At 37.9% G+C, this 22,074-nt stretch overlaps 1 protein-coding gene across 1 annotated transcript in view; it reads left to right on the top strand.

The window, feature by feature from the left end:
- Nucleotides 1-21,896, top strand: part of LOC133088511 (cAMP-specific 3',5'-cyclic phosphodiesterase 4B-like) — a 187,619-nt gene extending 165,723 nt beyond the window's left edge. Inside the window, exon 3 of the mRNA XM_061186477.1 lies at nucleotides 21,791-21,896. Within this exon, the coding sequence (XP_061042460.1) occupies nucleotides 21,791-21,896 (106 nt within the window). The remainder of the gene's footprint in view (nucleotides 1-21,790) is intronic.
- Nucleotides 21,897-22,074: the final 178 nt, after the last annotated feature.

The following is a 22,074-nucleotide window of genomic DNA, read 5'->3' as shown; positions in this document are numbered from 1 at the left end:
AATAGACATTTTTCCAATAAAGTTATATAGATGGCAGCAGGCACATGAAAAGATACTCACCATTGCTTAATCATCAGAGAACTGCAAATCAAAACCATGATATCACCTCACACCTGTCAGAATGGCTGTCATCAAAAAGACTACTAATAATAAACATTGGCGAGGATGTGGAGAAGAGGGAACCCTTGTTCACTGTTGGTGGAAATGTAAATTGGTTCAGCCACTGTGGAAAATGGTATGGAGTTTCCTCAAAAACTTAAAATAGAACTACTAAATGATCCAGCAGTTCCACTCCTGAGTATATATATATTCAAATAAAACAAAAACATTAATTCGAAATGATACATCAACCTTAATGTTCATAGCAGCGTTATTTACAGTAGCCAAGATACGGAAGCAACCTAAGTGTACATCGGTAGACGAACGGATAAAGACGATGTGTATATGTGTGTGTATACACACACACACACACACACACACACAATGGAATACTACTCAGCAATAAAAAAGAAGGAAAATTCGACATTTGCAACAACATGGATGGACCTGAAGAGTATTATGCTTAGTGAAATAAGTCAGAGAAAGATAAATACTTATATCACTTTTATATTACTTATAACACTTTTTTTTTCCAGCTTCTCCAGACCCACTTTCCCTATTCCTACCCCCTGTCCCTTCTTTGAGATATAATGGTATGACTAGGTCTCCCCCTTAAGCTTTTTGAAAAAAAAAAATCATTTACAGCTACCTCCAAGTTTTTGTTGGCAACAAGCTCAATAGGAGACCAAATAACATGGTGTTCCCTAAATCACATGTTAACTTAAACTGTAACAATGCAAGTGTGGGTTCCAGAACTCTGGAAATCCTTCTCTGGCACCTTTGTGGACTCCATTTGGAACTCTGAGCCTAGTTTTTGATGCTGTCCTTGAGGACATTAACAAAGAGAAAGCATCCCAGGAAGGGTGTGCAGGTTGCTTAATGCTATGGAAACCACAGTATAGAAGGAAAGAGTTGAAAGACATAGGGATATTTCATATGAAAAAGAGTAGACACAGGATATAGGAGAGCCATCTTTAAATAAAGAGAGGGCGTTAATGCAGAGTGGAGTGGTCCTTAGGAAAGTCAAGCCCAGAGCCCTTCAGACATTGCTTTTATTTTGTAGCGCTATAAGTAGAGCATAAACAAATAGCACCTGCTTTTTTAGCAGACATCTCTGCCCATTTGATACTCACTGCCTGTGTCAGAAAAGGTTCTGGAGATGTGATTGCTCATTGTTATGTCCTTAGGAGGGGGATTAGAAGTACTCTGGGTTAATGAATTAGTTTGTACACTTATAATGGCAAACATATCCAAATGTTTCTTGGTCACAAAATATTGTTAGTTAAAATGACACACTCCTTGGTAAGGAGTAATCAGGTCATGCTTTCTTTCGCTCAGTAATTATTTGATATTCATTCACATAGTGCTGATTAAACCATCCATTCATGTAAGAGAAGCTTACTGAGCAAAGATACTTGGACAAAAGAGAACAAATACGGTGCACTTAGAGAACCCAAGTCCTGTGAATAATGCCTTTTTAAAAAATTGTGCTAAAATACACATAATATTTACCATTTTAACCTCTTTAAAGTATAAAATCCGGTGGCTTTTAGTACATTCACAGTGTTTTGTAACTATCACCACTCTAGCTCCAGAACATTTTCATCACCCCAAAAGGAAAGAAACCCTGTATCCATTAATGCAATCACTCCTCATTTCCCCCTCCCCCAGCCCCTGGCTACTACTAACTTGCTTTCTGTTTCTGTCTCTATGAATTTGCCTATTCTGGGTATTTTATATAAATGGAATCACATAATATGTGGCCTTTTATATCTGGCTTCTTTCATGCAGCATAATGTTTTCAAGGTTCATTTATGTTGCAGCGTGTATCCATACTTCGTTTCTTTTTATGGCTGTATCATAGTCCATTGTACTGTATAGATACACCGCATTTTGTCCATCCATCAGTTGATGGACAATTGGGTTGTAGCCACATTTTGATTATTGTGAATAGTTGTACTGTGAACATTTTTGTGCAAGTTCTTGTTTAGATAGCTGTTTTATGTTGTTTATGTATATACCTAGGAATGGAATTGTGGGATCATAGGATAATTCTTTAACTTACTGAGGAACTTCTTTTTCTTTTTTAAGTGAGACTTCAGGCTTCATATTCTCTGGTTTGCCTACAATTTGCAGTATTAGGAAAGGTTGTCAGTACCTTTATTCCCACCTCTTTAGAGATTTAGCAATATCCACTTAGACATAGGAAAAAAATTCTATTCATGATCGTGACCAAAATCCTATAAATAAATTTTTAGAAAATGTATAAATCTATAGGGGGATTTCTGCATGTCCTCAGGCCAGCATTCCATATCATTCCTTGTCCACTAGGTGTTGTGCAAGTGGGGCCCTGAGCCTGCTGCTTCCAAGTTGGTCTCTACACCATACATTGGGGTGAGGACATCCAGGCCTTCTGAGCTGGTTAAATCCTGGCTCTTGCTAGTGTTTTCCAGGCAGAAATGTGCTTTCGTATTTTTATTTTTTTTCAAGAGATACTGGAAATCTAGATTTTATGTATTATTCTAATTTTTAAATGTTGGCAATGTATTCACATAAATAAATAAATAAATAACCAACCAACCAACGAACCACTGTGTGAGCCAAACAAAACAAAACTGGGAATTTAATTTGGCTAACAGACCATCAATTTACTAATTTTGCTCTCTTTTTCTTCATGAGTATACCACTATTCAGAGCATTATAATAACAATAAAGTCAGTGATAGCTAGTGCATTTCTTCTGACTACTACATTCCAGGTACTAGTCTAAGCATTTGACACATGTCAACTTAATTTAATTCTCATGACAATTCAATGAGGTAGGTGTAATTTCTTTATCATTATTTCTGTAGAGCACTTCTTAGAGTATTTGTTACTTATTTATGAATTTGACTTCCTTTGTATACTGTAGGCAATTTGTGGGTAGGGACAATGTTTTATTTACATTCATGACCCCGGGACTGAGTGCAGTGCCAAGTATATGTAGATGCCCTCTAAATTTCAGTTAAGTTAATGAATGAATTGTATCTGTCTCTAAGAATTGTATAATTCTTGTCTACTCTAAAATAGTAGAAACAGTCACTAATATTTAAGGCTTTCTATGTGCTTGGGATATTGTCAGGCACATATCAGAGCTATTAGGTTATTAATAAAGCACACATTATGAAGAAGTTGGTTTCTGGGTCTCTAGAAAAACTTTCTGATTCTAATCTTGCCTCTGTTAGTTATAATTTGTGTGATTGTGATCAAGTCACACACCTCTATGTACCTTATTTTTACTATCTTCAAAATGGTGATAATGATGTAATGAGAATCCTGTCTTCATGTTTACCATGTGCTCTGTGCTGTTCTAAGCAATTTATGAGAATGATCTCTCTTAATTATATCTAGCTCCTGGACTTTGTGAGGATTAAATGAGTTAATTCATGTAAAGCATTTCTAGTTTGCTGGCACACAGTGAGCATTCAATACAGTTGGCTATTATTTTTATGCCCATTTTACTAAGAGGAAATTTAGTAGTAGACTGAGTAAATTGTCTAGGGTTACATGACTAGCAAACTGCAGAATTTGGATTCAGACCACTGCCTACCTGGCTTAAAGCTTCTTTCCTTAACCACCATGGTGTACTGCCCATCTCCCTGAATATTCCTTTCCTTTCCCTATTTCTCTGCAACATCTAGTTAGTCCCTAGAATCTGGTCAAAATTTTTTCTCTCTCCCTTCTCTGACCTTCTTTGTTATTTATTGGGCAATTCATTTTGTACAAAGCTGTGACATTTTCCCCTATTATTTTATTTATCTGTACTTTAAATCTTGTCATAGATTTTAGCTCTCATCTTTCTTTTTGCACCACAGCCTGGCACAGGACCTCACATGAAAATCACACAATACATGAGGATTCTATCAGGTGGGTAGAAGTACTTTATAACTTTGATCAGAGAATATTCCTGTTCTCTTGAAGTGTGTGTCACAGCTTTGGGGAGGGGAGTGGGCAGTAGGGGAAGGAAAGTGGCATCACCCATGAATTCATTTATTCATGCAAGAAGTGTTTTTGGTTTTAGAGCCACTACTACGTACTATAATAGACTCATTCCCTGTCTCTGAGGAGCTTGACCTCAGGCACATTCAGATCAGATGGGTCTGGTGATCAAAAGAGCGATGAATTTTGCAACCAGGTAGCCTACACATCTTTCTCATTTAGTGCATATTGATTCACTTCAAACAGAATTAAAAATTAAAATGTGTGCTCAGAGCATTCTCTTTCATTTTCTGAGTTGTCTATATCTCTCTGCCTCTATCTTCTTCCTTTTTGTCTTGGTCTCTCTCAATTCTATTTAAAGATTTCTTAGTGGGCTCTGGGGTGTGGACAGGTATTTCTGGTTAAAATATAACTATTTTAATTTTTTTGTTAAAAACTCCTGCTGATTGAGTCACGGTTGCACAGGTGCCCTTGTTGGCGACTTAAGGGAACTTGAGGATTCTGACCTTTTATCTCAGTTGTTTTATATACCTGGTAGCCCTCAGGTTACATGTGAAATATGTCATATAAACCTGCTGGGGCTCTAAATTCCCCATGGATATTCTGCAGGGTAGTTAATTAAGTGTACTGTACATAGTTTTTATACTACACCTGTAAAGCCACATGTAATGCAGTGCAACAAATGCCAGTGAATTAAAGAAACTTCAGAGAATGCACAAACTGATTAAGAGAATGGAGAGAGTTATTTAGAGAAAAGATTAAAGGAGCTAATTACACACAGCTTGACTGAGCAGAAACTAAAGGGAGAGTTAATGACTCATATTGTTTGAAGATGCTGAATGTTGAGGAGGAAAACATATTTTATGTAATACAATGAAACTCTATTAAGAGCAATGAGGCAGAATTGAGAATGAGAATATTTAAATGAAGTACATGTGAACTCTATTAAAGATAAAATTTATTAAATTATGAAGTAGTCTTTCCAATTATCAGGTAGAAGCCTCTCCTTGAAGAAATAAAAATAAGCGTTTAAAATGGACTAACAAGTTTAAAAAAAATAATTTTAATATTTGTCGGGCAGTTTAAATGACCTGCTGTTTTTTCACATTTATTAGTCTTCAATTTGAGCAATCTTTTTGTTCCAACAAAAACTCATTCTGTCCCAGATGTTTCTACAATGTCTGTCCTGTAAAATCCTAGGTCTCTAACTGTATGAGAGAGGTCCAGTGTAGCAATATTAAAATAATTGCTTTTTAAGATTTTGTTTCATTGGCACGGTTCTGAGAGTAATGGGAGCTGTCCACCAGGCTATGACATTTCCATGTTTCTATGCCATTGTGTTTTCCTTTCCTGAGTGAGAAAGTTTTTCCAGTTCACATAGAAAAATTGTGACAAAGTATTACTATCCAAGCCTCCAAAACCATCATGAAAGAACCAATAGAACATATCTGTATTGTAAGTTGTTGAAAACTGAATAAATAAAATGAACTTAAGGAATTACTTTGACAAAATGAACCAGTTAAAGAATATGGTCATCTTTTTAGTGAGTGAGCAGATACTGGTTTATAACTAGGATTACAGTATTGAGGAAAAAAGGAAAAAAAGGAGGCTTGATTGCATGAGTAAAATTCAAAACGTAATCATTGAAAACATTGGCAAAGGTTTTGGTGTTTGGATGTTATTGCTGAGATAGCCTGAACTCATAGGAAAAATAGTAGGAAGTCTAACTTTGATGGAAAATACGGAAAACAAAGTTGGGCCGGGGGATGTCTTCACCAAAGTGCCTTCAAGTGCTAACAGAGAGGCCTCATTTTAGAGGCAACATAGAGGCGGCCACTGTGTGTATTACAGGCTGATTCTCTCCAGCTTTCTCGTCCCTTATGAGAATATTGTAGATGTTTAATGAGAAAGAGGTCTCTCACAGTACATTCAGTTCTTAGCATAGACCTTCTGAATCTTCCTCTGCTTTTCCATCATGGTCTTCCTGACTCATTGCTATTGAATATCCCACAGAGTTTTCTACATGGTTTTTCCCCCCATGTGAGGAAATTCTATTTTAATCTACTATTTCTTGTTTTTCTTCATAACAGTTTTTGTTTAGCCTTCAAGAGGTAAAGCTTCTAACGTTGGCATAGGTTGAGATTAGTTTGATCCAGTGTATGTCTTTTCTATTATCAACATTCTCAATCTCATTCAAAAAACATCAGTGCTGGATGCCCTTCACTTGGATGTTGAGTTCCCCCAGCCTTTGTCTGAGATTCTTACAGAGCTGATATTCTATGTCCCAGCTATTTTGTGGACTACACTTTCTTCATAAAATTTCAACAAAGTTAAATTTAGAAAATATCAAAGTCATTTTTTTAAAAAAAATCTGATTGAAATACATATATTCTAATCATCATCTGTGTGTACTAATTTCTAAAGTAGAATAAAGGATATATAATAGATACTTCAGGAATAAAGAAAATTCTGCCTATGGAATTAGCAGTTCTATGATGTCAATGACTCTAAAGGAAGCTACATTTTTTTGATAGAGAACTTGGTAGCAATGTGGACTAAGTGGGAAGTGTTCAGCCTATGGTGGTAGCATTGGAAAGATTTGTCGCGTTTCTACTGTCTTGTTGCTTCACCTTGAATTAGTCACCTCTCTGAGCCTCAGTTTCCTCACTGGTAAAAGGGGTCAATAAAACTTTTCTTTCTGTAGGGTATTAGAAGTTTAGTCCTGCCACTTAACCATCTAAGCATCCTCCAGTGAATTACTTAACATCAGTGCCTTAGTCTTCTAATCTGAAAAACAGAGATAACGTTATACCTACCTCATTGAGTTGTGAGGATTTAATGAGCCAAGATATGTAAGTACTTAGAATAATGTCTGACACAAGCTAAATATTATAGAAGTATTTATTATTATTATTGCAGCATTGTATAAAGATTAGAAATTATCTTTATAAAATTTACAGGATAGATTATACTATAGTGACCAAGGAACTAGAATCTGGAGTCCAAAAACTGTGGCTGTGTCACTAATAAACTTTGTGTATCACTTTTAAGCTCTGCCTTAGGAGAGTTACTTAACCTTGTAAAGCTCAACTTTTTTTTTTTTTTTAACATCTTTACTGGAGTATAATTGCTTTACAATGTTGTGTTAGTTTCCACTGTATAACAAAGTGAATCAGCTATACATGTACATATATCCCCATATCCCCTCCCTCTCACGCCTCCCTCCCACCCTCCCTATCCCACCCCTCTACGTGGTCACAAAGCACTGAGCTGATCTCCCTGTGCTATGCAGCTGTTTCCCACTAGCTATCTGTTTTACATTTGGTAGTGTATATATGTCCATGCTACTCTCTCACTTCGTCCCAGCTTACCCTTTCAACTCCCCATGTCGTCAAGTCCATTCTCTACGTCTGCATCTTTATTGCTGTCCTGCCCCTAGGTTCATCAGAACCTTTTTTTTTTTTTTTTTTTTAGATTCCATATGTATGTGTTAGCATATGGTATTTGTTTTTCTCTTTTTGACTTACTTCACTCTGTATGACAGACTCTAGGTCCATCCACCTCACTACAAATAACTCAATTTCATTTCTTTTTATGGCTGAGTAATATTCCATTGTATATATGTGCCACATCTTCTTTATCCATTCACCTGTCGATGGACACTTAGGTTGCTTCCATGTCCTGGCTATTGTAAATAGAGCTACAATGAACATTGTGGTACATGACTCTTTTTGAATTATGGTTTTCTCAGGGTATATGCCCAGTAGTGGGATTGCTGGGTCATATGGTAGTTCTATTTTTAGTTTTTTAAGGAACCTCCATACTGTTCTCCATAGTGGCTGTATCAATTTACATTCCCACCAACAGTGCAAGAGGGTTCCCTTTTCTCCACACCCTCTCCAGCATTTATTGTTTGTGGATTTTTTGATGATGGCCATTCTGACTGGTGTGAGGTGATACCTCATCGTGGTTGTGATTTGCATTTCTCTAATGATTAGTGATGTTGAGCATCCTTTCATGTGTTTGTTGGCAATCTGTATATCTTCTTTGGGGAAATGTCTATTTAGGTCTTCTGCCCATTTTTGCATTGGGTTGTTTGTCTTTTTGATATTGACCTGCATGAACTGCTTGTATATTTTGGAGATTAATCCTTTGTCAGTTGCTTCATTTGCAAATATTTTCTTCCATCCTAAGGGTTGTCTTTTTGTCTTGTTTATGGTTTCCTTTGCTGTGCAAAAGCTTCTAAGTCTCATTAGGTCCCATTTGTTTATTTTTGTTTTTATTTCCATTTCTCTAGGAGGTGGGTCAAAAAGGATCTTGCTGTGACTTATGTCATAGAGTGTTCTGCCTATGTTTTCCTCTAAGAGCTTTATAGTGTCTGGCCTTACATTTAGGTCTTTAATCCATTTTGAGTTAATTTTGTGGATGGTGTTGGGAAGTGTTCTAATTTCATTCTTTTACATGTAGCTGTCCAGTTTTCCCAGCACTACATTAAAAGGATCATACACCATGATAGAGTGGGGTTTATCCCAAGAATGCAAGGATTCTTCAATATACACAAATCAATCAATGTGATACACCATATTAACAAATTGAAGGATAAAAACCATATGATAATATCAATAGATGCAGAAAAAGCTTTTGACAAAATTCAACACCCATTTATGATAAAAGCTCTCCAGAAAGTGGGCATAGAGGGAACCTACCTCAACTTAATAAAAGCCATGTATGACAAACCCACAGACAACATCATTTTCAATGGTGAAAAACTGAAACCATTTCCTCTAAGATCAGGAACAAGGCAAGGTTGCCCACTCTCACCACTGTTATCCAACATAGTTTTGGAAGTTTTAGCCACAGCAATCAGAGAAGAAAAAGAAATAAAAGGAATTCAAATCAGAAAAGAAGAAGTAAAACTGTCACTGTTTGCAGATGACACGATACTATACAGAGAGAATCCTAAAGATGCTATCAGAAAACTACTAGAGCTAATCAATGAATTTAGTAAAGTAGCAGGATACAAAATTAATGCACAGAAATCTCTTGCATTTTCCTGTACACTAATGACAAAAAATCTGAAAGAGAAATTAAGGAAACACTCCCATTTACCACTGCAATAAAAAGAATAATATACCTAGGAATAAACCTACCTATGCAGTTTTCCTGTATGCAGAAAACTATAAGACACTGATGAAAGAAAGTAAAGATGATACAAACAGATGGAGAGATATACCATGTTCTTGGACTAGAAGAATCAACATTGTGAAAATGGCTATACTACCCAAAGCAATCTACAGATTCAGTGCAATCCCTATCAAACCACCAATGGCAGTTTTCACAGAACTAGAACAAAAATTTTCACAATTTGTATGGAAACCCAAAAGACCCCAAATAGCCAAAGCAATCTTGAGAAAGAAAAACGGAGCTGGAGGAATCAAGATCCCTGACTTCAGACTATACTACAAAGCTACAGTAATCAAGACAGTATGGTACTGGCACAAAAACAGAAATATAGATCAATGGAACAGGATAGAAAGCCCAGAGATAAACCCATGCACATATGGTCACCTTATCTTTGATAAAGGAGGCAAGAATATGCAATGGAGTAAAGCTCAACTTTTATCACCTGCAAAATGGTGATAACAATTATAGCTAGTACCTACCAAATGCTTATTCAGAATTTCTGGAAGTTAATATCATTATCTCATTTAGTTTTCCCTACAATTGTTTAAGCTAAGTATTATTAATAAACCTATTTTACACGTGAGAAGACTGAAGTATAAAATAGTTAAATAGCTACCTACAGTAGATTAGGCTAATAAATGATAATGATGGGATTTTAATCCAGGTACTTGAAAGTCTGGAGCCCTTGACCCATGGTATTGATCACCATGTCATTATACTGCCACCAAAGATGATAATACTGTAGTACCCACCTCATAGTATTATTGTGAGAACTAAATAAACAAATCCATATAAAGGGTTTAGTCCAAAGCCTGACACATGAAAAATGCTCAATAAATGTTAATTCTCATTAATGAATATGATTATTATTATGTGCTTTGAAAACCTTAAGGCTGTACCACACGGAAGGCAATGTTGGTCAGTAGTTAGAAGCATAGATGTGCTAACAGATTCGAGTCAATCTCCTCTTCTTGCTAACTGTAACCTTGGTCAAATTACTTAGTTTTTTTCTTATCCCTCTATAAAACAGGGAAAATGATAACACCTACAAATGCCAATTATTCACCTATTGACTCTCATCCCCAAACTCCGCCCTCTCCTTTTTTATTTTACCATTCTGTGATGCTGAAGATGGAGCTCAGTGGACCACATTTCTCAAACTCACTTATTAGCTTGTTTCCAGTCAGGTTCTAACAATGGGAGATACTGGTGGGAACCCAAAAGATGGGAGATGGGAAGAAAAGACCACCTTCCTGATTTCAGATCCTATTAGCATCTTTTCCACAGCATAAGAGATGGAAGGCTCCAGATTTCAGTTTCTGTTCTTACTCCTAGTAGCAGTCAAGTCCCTTCAGCCTTCTGTGCACCACTGTGTGGGGCCTCTTCCTCTGAGTCTGTAAGTTCTGTTAACCCCACATCTTCCCTTTTTTTCCAGCCCGAGGATTGTTAGCTACTTCTTGCAGTTACTGATACCCGGTTTACCTCCACTTCATTACTTCTTTTTCAATACCTGTGTAACAAATTCCCTGTAAGGAAATCCCCTTGGTTTGGCTTATCTAGCCTGGTCTTATTCAGGACCCTGAACAAAATACCCACTCCTAGGGTTCCTGTAAGCACCAAGTAGGATAATGTTAGGAAAAGCACTTACTCCAGTGCCTGGCATAAAGCAGACGTTCAAGAAGTGATCGTCTCTGGCGTTATCTGGACACAAATTTGTGGAACTTTTCTATTTCTAGATTGGTTCAGGTCCTGTAAGCAGTGTGAGCCATACCCTTCCATACTTTAATGATGAGGAGCCAGTTCCTGAGTAACCAGAATGAACATAGAGGTTGTGGATGGGAGACCCGAGGGTTGGATGTACTGCTGTTGGCCAGTTGGTGTTGCAAAGGTTTGCCCTGGGTGACTGGCGATATATTGATATAATGGATTAGCCAAAACATTCCTTTGGGTTTTTCCATAACATCTTGTGGAAAAGCTCGAATGAACTTTTTGGCCAACCCAATGACAAGCCCGTCCTTTTCAGCAGAAATCAAGTGCTGTGTATGGAGAAGTATACACTGCATAAATGTACCTGACACATAGTGAGGACCTATTCACTCACAGAGAACCAGATTTGGGGCAAATTAAATCATCAGCCTAAGGTCTCATCAATTCTTCCCTGTCAGTTTCTATAGCTATGGGTAGTGAATGCAGAAATAACTGATATTCATAAATATGTCTCTGAGTCATAGGCTAAAGTAATGGTTCTCAATCTGGTTTTACATTATTATCATTTGAGGCATTTAAAAAAGAAAGCCTGATGTTCTTGGCCTAACCTTCAGGGATTCTAATTTAATTCATGAGGGGTGGGGCCCAGGAAATGGATATTTTTTAAAGTTCTCCAGTTGATTCTAAGGTACAACCAAATCTGTGATTTAAAGATGAATTACATATTTCGCATACCATCGTTAAGGTGGCAGAAGACCATATAGTATGTGTTTTAAAATATTTCCATTGTAAAATGTCTTTATTTGAGGAATTGGGGGCTTTCTCTTAGCTTTCTGGGAAACTGGGTAGTGTTCACTGCCTTAGATTCACCTCCATAACTGTTTCCTCTGTGTACATTTGGTCTGCGGTGGCTCTTCTTATAGCATAGAGATATCTAAAATACTTCATAGAACTAGTTCTAGTGTTGTAACTCAATAATTCTTTAAAATTGTTTTTAAATTGAGGTATAGTTGACTTACAGCATTATATTAGTTTCAGGTATACAACATAGTGATTCAAAGTTTCTATAGGCTATACTCCATTTAAAGTTATTATAAAATATTGGTTATATTCCCTTTCCGTACAGTATATTCTTGTAGCTTATTTTACATAGCAGTTTGTACCTCTTACTCCCCTACCCCTATTGTGCCCCTTCCCCCTTCCCGCTCCCCACTGGTAACCACTAGTTTGTTCTCTGTACTTGTGAGTCTGTTTCTGTTTTGTTATATTTACTAGTTTGTTTTATTTTGTTAGATTCCACATATAAGTGATAACATACAGTATTTGTCTTTTTCAATCTGACTTATTTCACTAGACATAATACCCTCCAGGTCCATCCACATTGTTGCAAATGTCAAAATTTCCTTATTTTTTATGGCTGAGTAGTATTCCATTGTATATACATATACCGCCTCTCCTTTTCCCATTCTTCTGTTGATGGACATTTAGGTTCTATATCTGTGCTATTGTAAATAATGCTGCTATGAACATTGGTGTGTATATATCTTTTTGAATTATCATTTTCATTCTCCTAGGATATATATACCCAGGAGTGGAATTGTGGTTCATAGGGTAGTTCTATTTTTAGTTTTTTAAGGAAACTCCATACTGTTTTCCACAGTGGCTGAACCAATTTACATTCCCACCAATGATGTACAAGGATTCCCTTTCTCCACATCCTTGCCAACAGTTGTTATTTGTAGTCTTTTTGATAAGAGCCGCTCTGACAGATGTGAGGTGATATCTCATTGTGGTTTTGATTTGCATTTCTCTGGTAATTAGCGATATTGAGCATCTTTTCATATTCCTGTTGGCCATCTGTATGTCTTCTTTGGGAAAATGTCTATTCAGGTGTTCTGCCCATTTTCTAATTGGGTTGTTTGGCTTTTTTGACATTGAGTTGTATGAGATGTTTATATATTTTGGAGATTAACCCCTTATCGGTCATATCATTTGTAAATATTTTTCTCCCATTCATCAAGTTGTCTTTTCATTTTGTGAGTTGTTTCCTTTGCTGCAACTCGGTAATTCTGAATTCAGTTGAAATTCTTTACTACAGAAAACTTCTATATGGGAATGAAAAGGGCAATGTGTGTGTAGCTACAAATACTCTAGCTTTGCCTGCTAAAATGGCATGTGTTCACTTCACAAGTCATCTATTCTAAAGTATCATCAGATGCCTGGAAAGAGAGCTTTTTTTTTAAAAGGGGATTTTTGTAAAATGCTCTTGAAATGGGCTACTGCAATTTATACAGTCTTATAACAGAGAAATACAATTGGAATTGTATTTGCAGAAAGAAGTAATCAGAGGGGCATTGGAACAAAGAAACATGGTAGCATTCACTCTCACTTCCCAAATCCTAATGTTTATTAACCTGCATCTTCCTTGCACACTTAATCAAGTGCGTTTTGTTTGTTTGTTTTTTATTTTTGGCTACGTTGGGTTTTCGTTGCTGTGCACGGGCTTTCTCTAGTTGCAGTGAGCGGGGGCTACTCTTCGTTGCAGTGCGCAGGCTTCTCGTTGCAGTGGCTTCTCTTGTTGCGGAGCACGGGCTCTAGGCGCGCGGCTTCAGTAGTTGTGGCTCACGGGCTCTAGAGCACAGGCTCAGTAATTGTGGTGCACGGGCTTAGTTGCTCTGCGGCATGTGGGATCTTCCCAGACCAGGGCTCAAACCCGTGTCCCCTGCACTGGCAGGCGGATTCTTAACCACTGCGCCAGCAGGGAAGCCCATCAAGTGCGGTTTTGCAGTTTATCTTCTACTGTCGTCTTTCGGCTGATTTTTCTTGTCACATCTACTCTCTTCTACTTGTTTTTCCTGTCCTTGAGAACAAGGAAGCTCCTTTTTTTCTTTCTAGGGACCCTGCTTATCCACAGGAGATCACTGTAATTGAATATCTACCTGTGGAATTGATATGAAGAGTAAATATTTATAGAGTGAAAAGTGTATAAAAGGTAACTGGCTTCCATTACTTCTGCTTTTCTTTTGACAGGACTTTCTTTTTCCAAGGCCCAATCCCACTTTGCTGAGTAAGTGCAAAGGCTTTGGCAACAGAAGACATAGGTTTGAGTCCTGGCTCTGTCATTTTCTAGTTAAGCAACCTTGGGTAAATTGCCTGAATTTGCTGTGCTTCATTTTAAATGCAGATAAAACAGTATCTGGTCTATAGGAATTTTGTTAGGATTGAAATAAGATATTTAATGTAAATGAAGTCTTACAAAACGCTCAATAGATAGTGCTCAATGCATGTTCACTATTTTTGTTTGTGGTGGTCATTAATGTTATTTATTTATTCATTCAGTTTATTTTCCATGAATAAAATTAGTTCATGAATTCATTATTCATTAATGAAATGCATTTTAAAATATCATGATTGTCATCTATGCTTGAAATACCATGCTAGGCACTGGTGACCCAGATAGAAATGTTGTTTTCCCTTACGGAATTCAGAATCTAGTGGGAGATAAAGACAAACAACTGGCAATTTGTAGGACAATTACTATGATAAGACTTGACCCTTTGACTCATTCATCTCCCCTGTAGGGTCAGTCACAAAATCCTTTCTAAAGAAAGTAAAGAAATATTTTCTTTCAAGTGTTTCCAAGCCTCCGCTTTGCAGTCCCCTGCCACCTCCCTCATCCTGTACTTTGTCACTTTATGCCTATCACCACAACAGCCTTTGAGTTAGTGCCCATGCCTGTAGTATTTTCTCCTTCATTTTCTTCCTCCATGACCACGTTAATCTTTAAACACTGCTTTCATCCTGTCACTACCCTGTTTAGTAACTCTAAATAGCTCATTTGTTCCTCCTCTCTCAAGTCCAAAGTTACCTGCTAACTTAGCAGACCACCCACCATTTGTCCCCAGCTCTATGTAATTATGTTTTCCACTTCTCAGGGTATAGCAGCTGCTGTAGAAGGAAGGAATCTGCAGGCCAGAGGCACTAAGTCTCACCTCCAGACTTCTCACCATTTTCATAGAGATGGCTCATTTTGAGTGCTTAAAATGAGCTGTGCTAGGTATTGTATAGCTGTTTTACAATTTACCTGTAATTCTTATCAAAGTGAGACTCTTAGTAGACATCCTTATCCTGATTTACAAATTAGGAGAAGGATGCTGAGAGGTTAAGGAATCTACCTATGTCAAGCCAGGATCCAAACTCACGTCTCTTTACCTCAACTTTCTTTTCTGTCCATTGTGCCTCTATTCCATGCTGTACTCTATATTATACTCCATACTTCATTTGGTCCAGAATGTCCTTCTTCCCATTCTATTAATCTAAAATGTTAAATTCTCTCCATGACCTAAGTGCAAGTTCAAGTCCTATCTCTTGGAAAACATCTAATTCCACCTGCCTTCAGTGATTTCCTTCGTCTTTGAACTCCGGCATATTAACCATCAGTACCACCTTGTCCCTAACATTTCCCCTTGCACTGTGTTCTCTTGTGCCAGTCTATATGTGCCAGTCTTCTTTCCCCAGCTGCATTGTAGGTACCTTAAGGGCAAGCACTTTGTCTTACTTCAAAATCCCTCAGATGAGTTGCAGTTTTTCTGAGCATCAGGTTGATATGTAATAGATGCTTGTTGATAGGACCACTGGTCATCCTTAGCCTTTGAGTTATCTTGTTATCTTAGACCCAGATGGGCAAGACAGAAAGGAGTCAAGAGTAAACCTTCATTCAGTTAAAAAAAATTAAGACACCCCATAAGAGATATGAGAAATACAATAAGAGAGTATTGGGATGAAAGAAAATAGAAAAATAAAACTGGGGACAGTGTTGCTGGGAATGTGACTTAAAACATACAACATAACACTAGAGGTAGGCTCTGCTTTCTAGCAGTCGAAGTCAAAAACAGAAGACTTCTCTCTTACAAAATTCAGTGTCCATGAGATAAAAAACAAATCAATTGTTCATGAGCAGTAAATCTATTTTTGGTATCAAGACCAGGCAGGAATTTCCCCCTAAGGAGAAATTAAGAGGAAATTGAGTAAATTAGCGAACAACATCCTTGCCAACATCATTACAGTAGTTACAATAAAGGGTTTCATAGGAATCTTTCATATAATGACCCTGAGTCTAGCGAATGACATCATAGCAACAAAGTAAAATACAGGACGAAAAATTTCTCACGTGGCGAGCAGGGCAAACACTGTGGTTTTACCCCCCAAACTCTCATCCAGTAAAAGGGTTAAGGGTCTAACTGTTAGAGAATGTGCTGGTCCCGATGAATACTCTAGACATCTGGAGGCTCAGATGTAGAAGTTGGGGGATGGCATGCATCCAGTGGGATCAGATATGGTAGATCTCACCTATAATTCCAGTCTTTTTTCAGATATGTGGTGGTCCCTTCATTCTCCTGGGGACTCTTTCTGGTTTTTGGTAGAAATTCAGACTGTAATTGGGACAGGGCTCTCCCTGGTGGAAACTAGGCGGGGTGTTAGTGCCCCAGCAAATTGGGCTGAGATTCTAGGCACAGTTCTCATTTTGGCTGGAAACAAAGTACTAATCAAGAATTGCAGCCTAGCACTGCCATGCACACTAAGTTAGGGCAGAAATGTTGGAGGATGTGGTTTAGCCTGATGGCTTTCAAATCAGGATACACCAAATGTTAGGATTAGTGAGGATGGGGCTGAAAATATATCTGTGCTGGGGCTTTGTTCTCATTGGCTTATGGGTGGGTCTCAGTGTATGGAATAGAATCACTTAGAGGTGCTTATCAGCATTTATGCTCCTGTGCCCCATCCAGGTCCACCCAGGACCTAGTGAGTCAGTAGTTTTGGCATAGGTCTCGGGGAGCTGCATGTTTTACAAACTCCCAAGTGATTGTCATGTAGACTAAATTTTGAGAACCAGTGATTTAGGGACCAAGTGGGTCAGAACCTACAGGCTTTAGGTATAAGTATCTGCTCTTAGACTGGCTTGGAGCTGACATTAGATACAAAGTAATTTTAGTGGGACTTAGAGGATTAGATGCCATTAAATTTTTTATGAAACATAGAATGATGAAGTGGTTTGGAACAAGTCATTGAATTTAAAAAAAGGATTTTTTATGAGAAAAGTACAGACAGGGAAATTTAGAAGTTCTCTTAATAATGGGAGAAGGTACAAATTTAATGAATGGGGAAGTTTTAATATGAGCTAGCAGCATTTCCTGCCATTTACCTTCCTATGAAGCAGCTCTAAGAGCATCTGAGAAGTTTTATTTTGGGAGAAGGGAAATCTAGAGTGGTTCTACATGCAGCTAGGGAAGTAATAACTTGGCAGCTGATGAAAACGGAACCATAGGTTGCCATAAGAAGCAGAATGGCTGGGCACTCTGATTCCAGAAACTTCTCCTGGATTCTGGATACATTTGACCAGCATGAGCACAAAGATCTGGGGCATGCAGTGCACATCGCCCTTGATCTTGACAGGTTAGGGGAAATCATGACAGGCTTTGTTTGCATTAGTCTCAAAAATAGGTGTTTTGACTGCAAGTTTGTGCAGCTGTCATTCGTGATGAGGGGCTCAGCCCACGCTGCTGCTTGTGGTGTTATTGTTTCATTTGTTTGTTGTAGTGATTTTCAATAGAGAAAGAAAGGAATTGGGGAGAAGATTAGAACCAAAGCAATCAGGCAACTTCAATAAAGAAATGCTACCCAGGCTTTTGCGATCTGAAATCTATGCAATTCCACTGCTAATGCTACTCTTGCTATAGGGATTCATCGAGCCTATTTTGTCAGCTCAGCGGGGTTCAGAGCCTCTCTTCTCTGAAGGGAAAAAAGCGGAATTATCACCAGGGTAATGAAACACACCCCTCCCATGTTTATGGAGTGTTTTATTAAAACCATGTTGCTTTGGTCTCACATACCAGTTACAATAAGTAAGTATAAAATGCCAGAATAGCTCTCAAGGGAAACACTTTTCTTTGTGCTAATTTAAAATTCCTCAAAGAGCATGCAGCCAGGTGTGTTGTTAATATTTGGGCTCTTTGCTACCTGAGATTTTTATAAAGGGGTTGGTCGGTACAGTATCATAAAGGATCGGCAGAGTTTGGGAGCTACGTGACTGGGGCCAGCAGTTCACTATGACCTTCTTTCAAGACCATTCTGCACCTCCTGATATCCCAGACCCTCAAGTTTATTTTCTTATGTCATTAATCATTAGGGAATTCTAATTAGTGAATAGGCCAGTAACATTTTACTTATTAATACTGCTAATAATCACCTTTTATTTTTTCTATCTTGTTTTTTTATTTTGCCAGTGATATGTTCACAATTTACTTAGTTCCTAAAAATTTTAACCCAACAGTACTGTTTGCAAACCGCACCATTAGTTCCATCCAATTAGCATTTCATTCTCCAGCTCATCTCCATCCTAATTCTTCCAAAACTTTAGGGCCCATGTTAAGTTCTAGGACAATTAATTCCTACCACAGCATGTAGTCTAGCAGAGGAGATAGACTTGTAAAGAAATAATTCCAACACAGTGAGATAAGGATAATAATAGAGGTGTTTGAAGAGAGAAGTATAATTGAGAAAAGTGATATTTGAGTTGGATCTTTACAAATTGAATGGAAATTCACCAGACTGTGAAGAGACAGGTACTCATGCCAGGGAGAGACCTGCACATACAAGGGCACAGAGTCATAACAGCAGAGTGTTCAGGATGTTCAGAGAACGGTTGGTAGCTTCACGCCAGTGAAGTATGGGTTGAAAGGCAGAAGATGAAACCAGAAATACAGGATCCAAATTGTGAAGGGCCTATGTTTCACACAGTTGGGCTTGAACTTTTTTCTATGGGTATTAGAAGGCCACTCAATGGCTTTTAAATAGGGAGACCATATTTTAAGAATGGTCTTAGAAAGATTACTCTGGAAGAAGTATGCAAAATGATTTGGAGTGGACCAAACTGGAGGCACGGAGATCAGTTAAGAGGGTGTAGCAATAGTTCTTAAAATAGCTGAGAGGAACTACAATTTAGGCCAAGGAGAGGCGTTGCTGAGCAAAGATCAAATGAACTTGGTGGTCAGCTGTCTGAAGCAGAGAAGAGGAGAGGGAAGAGAAGGAAAGGAGTCTGAGGTTTCTAACTTGGGGCACTGGCTTGGGGCCGTGTCAGTTCAGATAAGGCAAATGCGAGGATGTTCCTGAGTTACATTTTAAGGACAAGAAATTAATTAAGTTCAGTTTTGGAATGATGAGTTCCAAGTACCCTGGATATCCAATTGGAGACCTCTAGTATTTAGTTAGGTGAGGCCTGGAGCTCATGAAGAAAGTTTTGACAGGAGACCTGGATTGAAAGTGTAGGGATTTTTTATTGGCCTTTCTGAATCATGACTTTATAATGCTACTGGTAAACCTATTCATGATGGTTCACTGCAAGGTTCTACTCTCATTAATCTTAAGTACTTTTATACCTCCTGCTGCTGTGTCAGATCTACTCTAGGCTGTACTTGTATTTCTGTATCTGTTCACCCTAAATGAAATGGAGACCTGTCCATTTATCTTTGTTTTCAATGTCATCCTATTGCATATTCAACAAGGTGAAGTAGAGAGAACTTGACCTTAGGGGCCTGGTAATCACTAGGGCTTTTCACAAATGTTTCAGTTCTTTTCTTACTCCTGGAACAGCAGGATTACATTCTTCACCCCCTGTAAGTTAGATTTAGCTCTGTGACCAGCTTTTAGCTCCTGGGATGTGAGTACACGGAGCATGGCATTTCTAGGCAGAAGCTCTAAGAGTTACTTTGCGAATCACCACACTCCTTTTTTCTGCCTCTGCAGCCTTAAGAGGAGCCCTCATCTGCCAGGGTTCCTACGTGACTATAATAAGCAGAGTCCCCCATATGACCCACTTAGACAGGTAGTATGCGTGAGTAATAAAATTTCCTGCATTAAGTCACTGAGCTTGTTATTCTCAAAGTATAAACCAACCAGTCAGACTGGTAAAGAGCTAACTAGGCATGGGCACAAGACCTGGCTCTGTTACTAATTAACTAACTCTTACGCAACTTCTCTGAGCAGCAATTTCTTCATTTTTGGAATAAGAATAATGATACTGAGGTTACCAGAGCTCAGCAAGGACTAGAGACAAGGTATATAAAGTACCGTATAAATAGGAGCTATTCATTACACTGCAGCTATTATTATCTTTATAGATAGTGGCTCATTTTTATCATACTGATTTTGTAATACCTTATGGTCGTTTCCCTCTCAGATTTGTATTGTACTCAGGTTTCTTGAACATGTTAGCTATATGTTGATCTGAGTTGTTGCTACAAAAGAGGAACAAGATAGAGCCAAGGACAGGACCAGATTGGCTATGCCAACATAGATCTTCTTACAGATATGCCATTTATTAATGGACTATCTTTAGACGGCATTGTACTAACAATGCACTTGCAAAAAATTAAGTTTTTCATCTTGTCCATGAAGATGTAGAGATTTTTCTTTCCCTTGTACTGTATAAAAGGCATTGCACTAAGCCAGTCATTTTCCTGAGATTGCATATGAGATAATGCCATAGGCTTCTTGAATATTTGTAAACTATTTGTTTAGTGATATTCCAGCTTTTTTCCCTCCCAAAGACAAGCTTGTTGTTGGGAGTGTTCTGAAATACACAGATAGTTTCTTAACTATTCTGTTTACTTCCAGGGTAGTCTTACACCAAAACTTGTCATTCGGCCATCAAAGTTATCTATCATGATCTGATTATTTGCTTATATCATCCCCCTTATTTAAAACTCTCCAGTGGTCCCACAGGATCACTGCCCACAGGATAAAGTTTATGGAAGATTTTTATCCATTTGACTATCAACTGAAAATCTAAATTTACACTTGGAGAGGCATACAATAGACCCTTGAATTATGTGGCTGACAAGTTAACTCTTAGAAAACAGAAGAAGGGATGATCAGAATTGCATCCCATAACTTCATTTTGAAAAACATAAATTGGTAATATGGAGGAGGTGGCAACTTTGGGACAAAGTGACCTTGGCAAACATAGAGGTAGAAGAACCGGAGAAAGAAAAGAGTGTGAATAAAGTAAATGTAGTTCTAGAATAGTAGACAGAAGAATTACCTTGAAAGTTAGGTTTGAGGCATATAAAAGGAAGTATCACTTCCTGTCATGGTGTGGACAGGCTATAAATCCTAATTTTTCCAGGTATGGTATGAGCTGGAAATATATTTGGAGTCTAACCAAGTTTAGATAGATTTATAAATACATCACTAATAATTCCATGGAGGGAAGGACAGGTGACAGGACAATACGTATGATATTTGAAGAAAACTTTGGATCACCCTGTTTTCTAAAAGGGAACTTTTATTGGACCATTCAGAAGCTTGGCCAAGGTTAGCCGTTTCTTTGTTCTTATATTGTGTCATCACAGTTCAATTTAAATTTTTAAGAAGGAGGCGTGGACTTCTATTCTGCATAAAGCATACTAGAGAATGTTGGAAGTCATAGGTCTGAAAATATTCAATTACAAGTGTGCGTGATTTTTTTAAATAATCTCTCCCTCAGTGGGGGTGACAGTAGCTGTCACTACATCCCTTCCCTAGGTAGCTGAATTAATTGGGAAAAAGAAGAATGTGTGCACTGGAGCCTAGACTCACACACTGTACAGTGCCCATTTCCTGCAGCCCTGGCAGCACCCTGTCGTGGCTCCCCATTCTACCTGTGTGATGGCCTTTCAGAAGTGACAAACAGTTCCTCTTAGGTGAAAAGATTTAACTGGCAATTAAAGAGGCATCCTAGGTTGAAAAAAGAAAGTAACTGTAACTTCATAATTTTATTTTCCTAGCATCTGTTCTATTCAAACCAAGACTACTGTGGTGATCTTCATGGAGATAATTCAGTGGTTTCCTAGCAACCAAGTTTCCTGTGGTTTCCTTGGTTATAAGCAATGACATAACTCTTGTGGGCAACTTCAAAAGCTCAGAAGAAAACCCTCCTTCTAAAGAGTGAGGTTCCATAAAATTCAGGTTACTGCTCTCTGATTGTCTCTGTTTATAAGAAGAACTCTTTCCCCATGGATATTAATAACTCTAATAAATGATTATGTGGAGATTGCAAAGTAAAATTACA

This window comes from Eubalaena glacialis, chromosome 3 (assembly GCF_028564815.1).
Source record: "Eubalaena glacialis isolate mEubGla1 chromosome 3, mEubGla1.1.hap2.+ XY, whole genome shotgun sequence".
Classification (NCBI taxonomy): domain Eukaryota; kingdom Metazoa; phylum Chordata; class Mammalia; order Artiodactyla; family Balaenidae; genus Eubalaena; species Eubalaena glacialis.
Note: the sequence above shows the minus strand (reverse complement) of the source record. Positions and strands in the feature narration are given on the sequence as shown.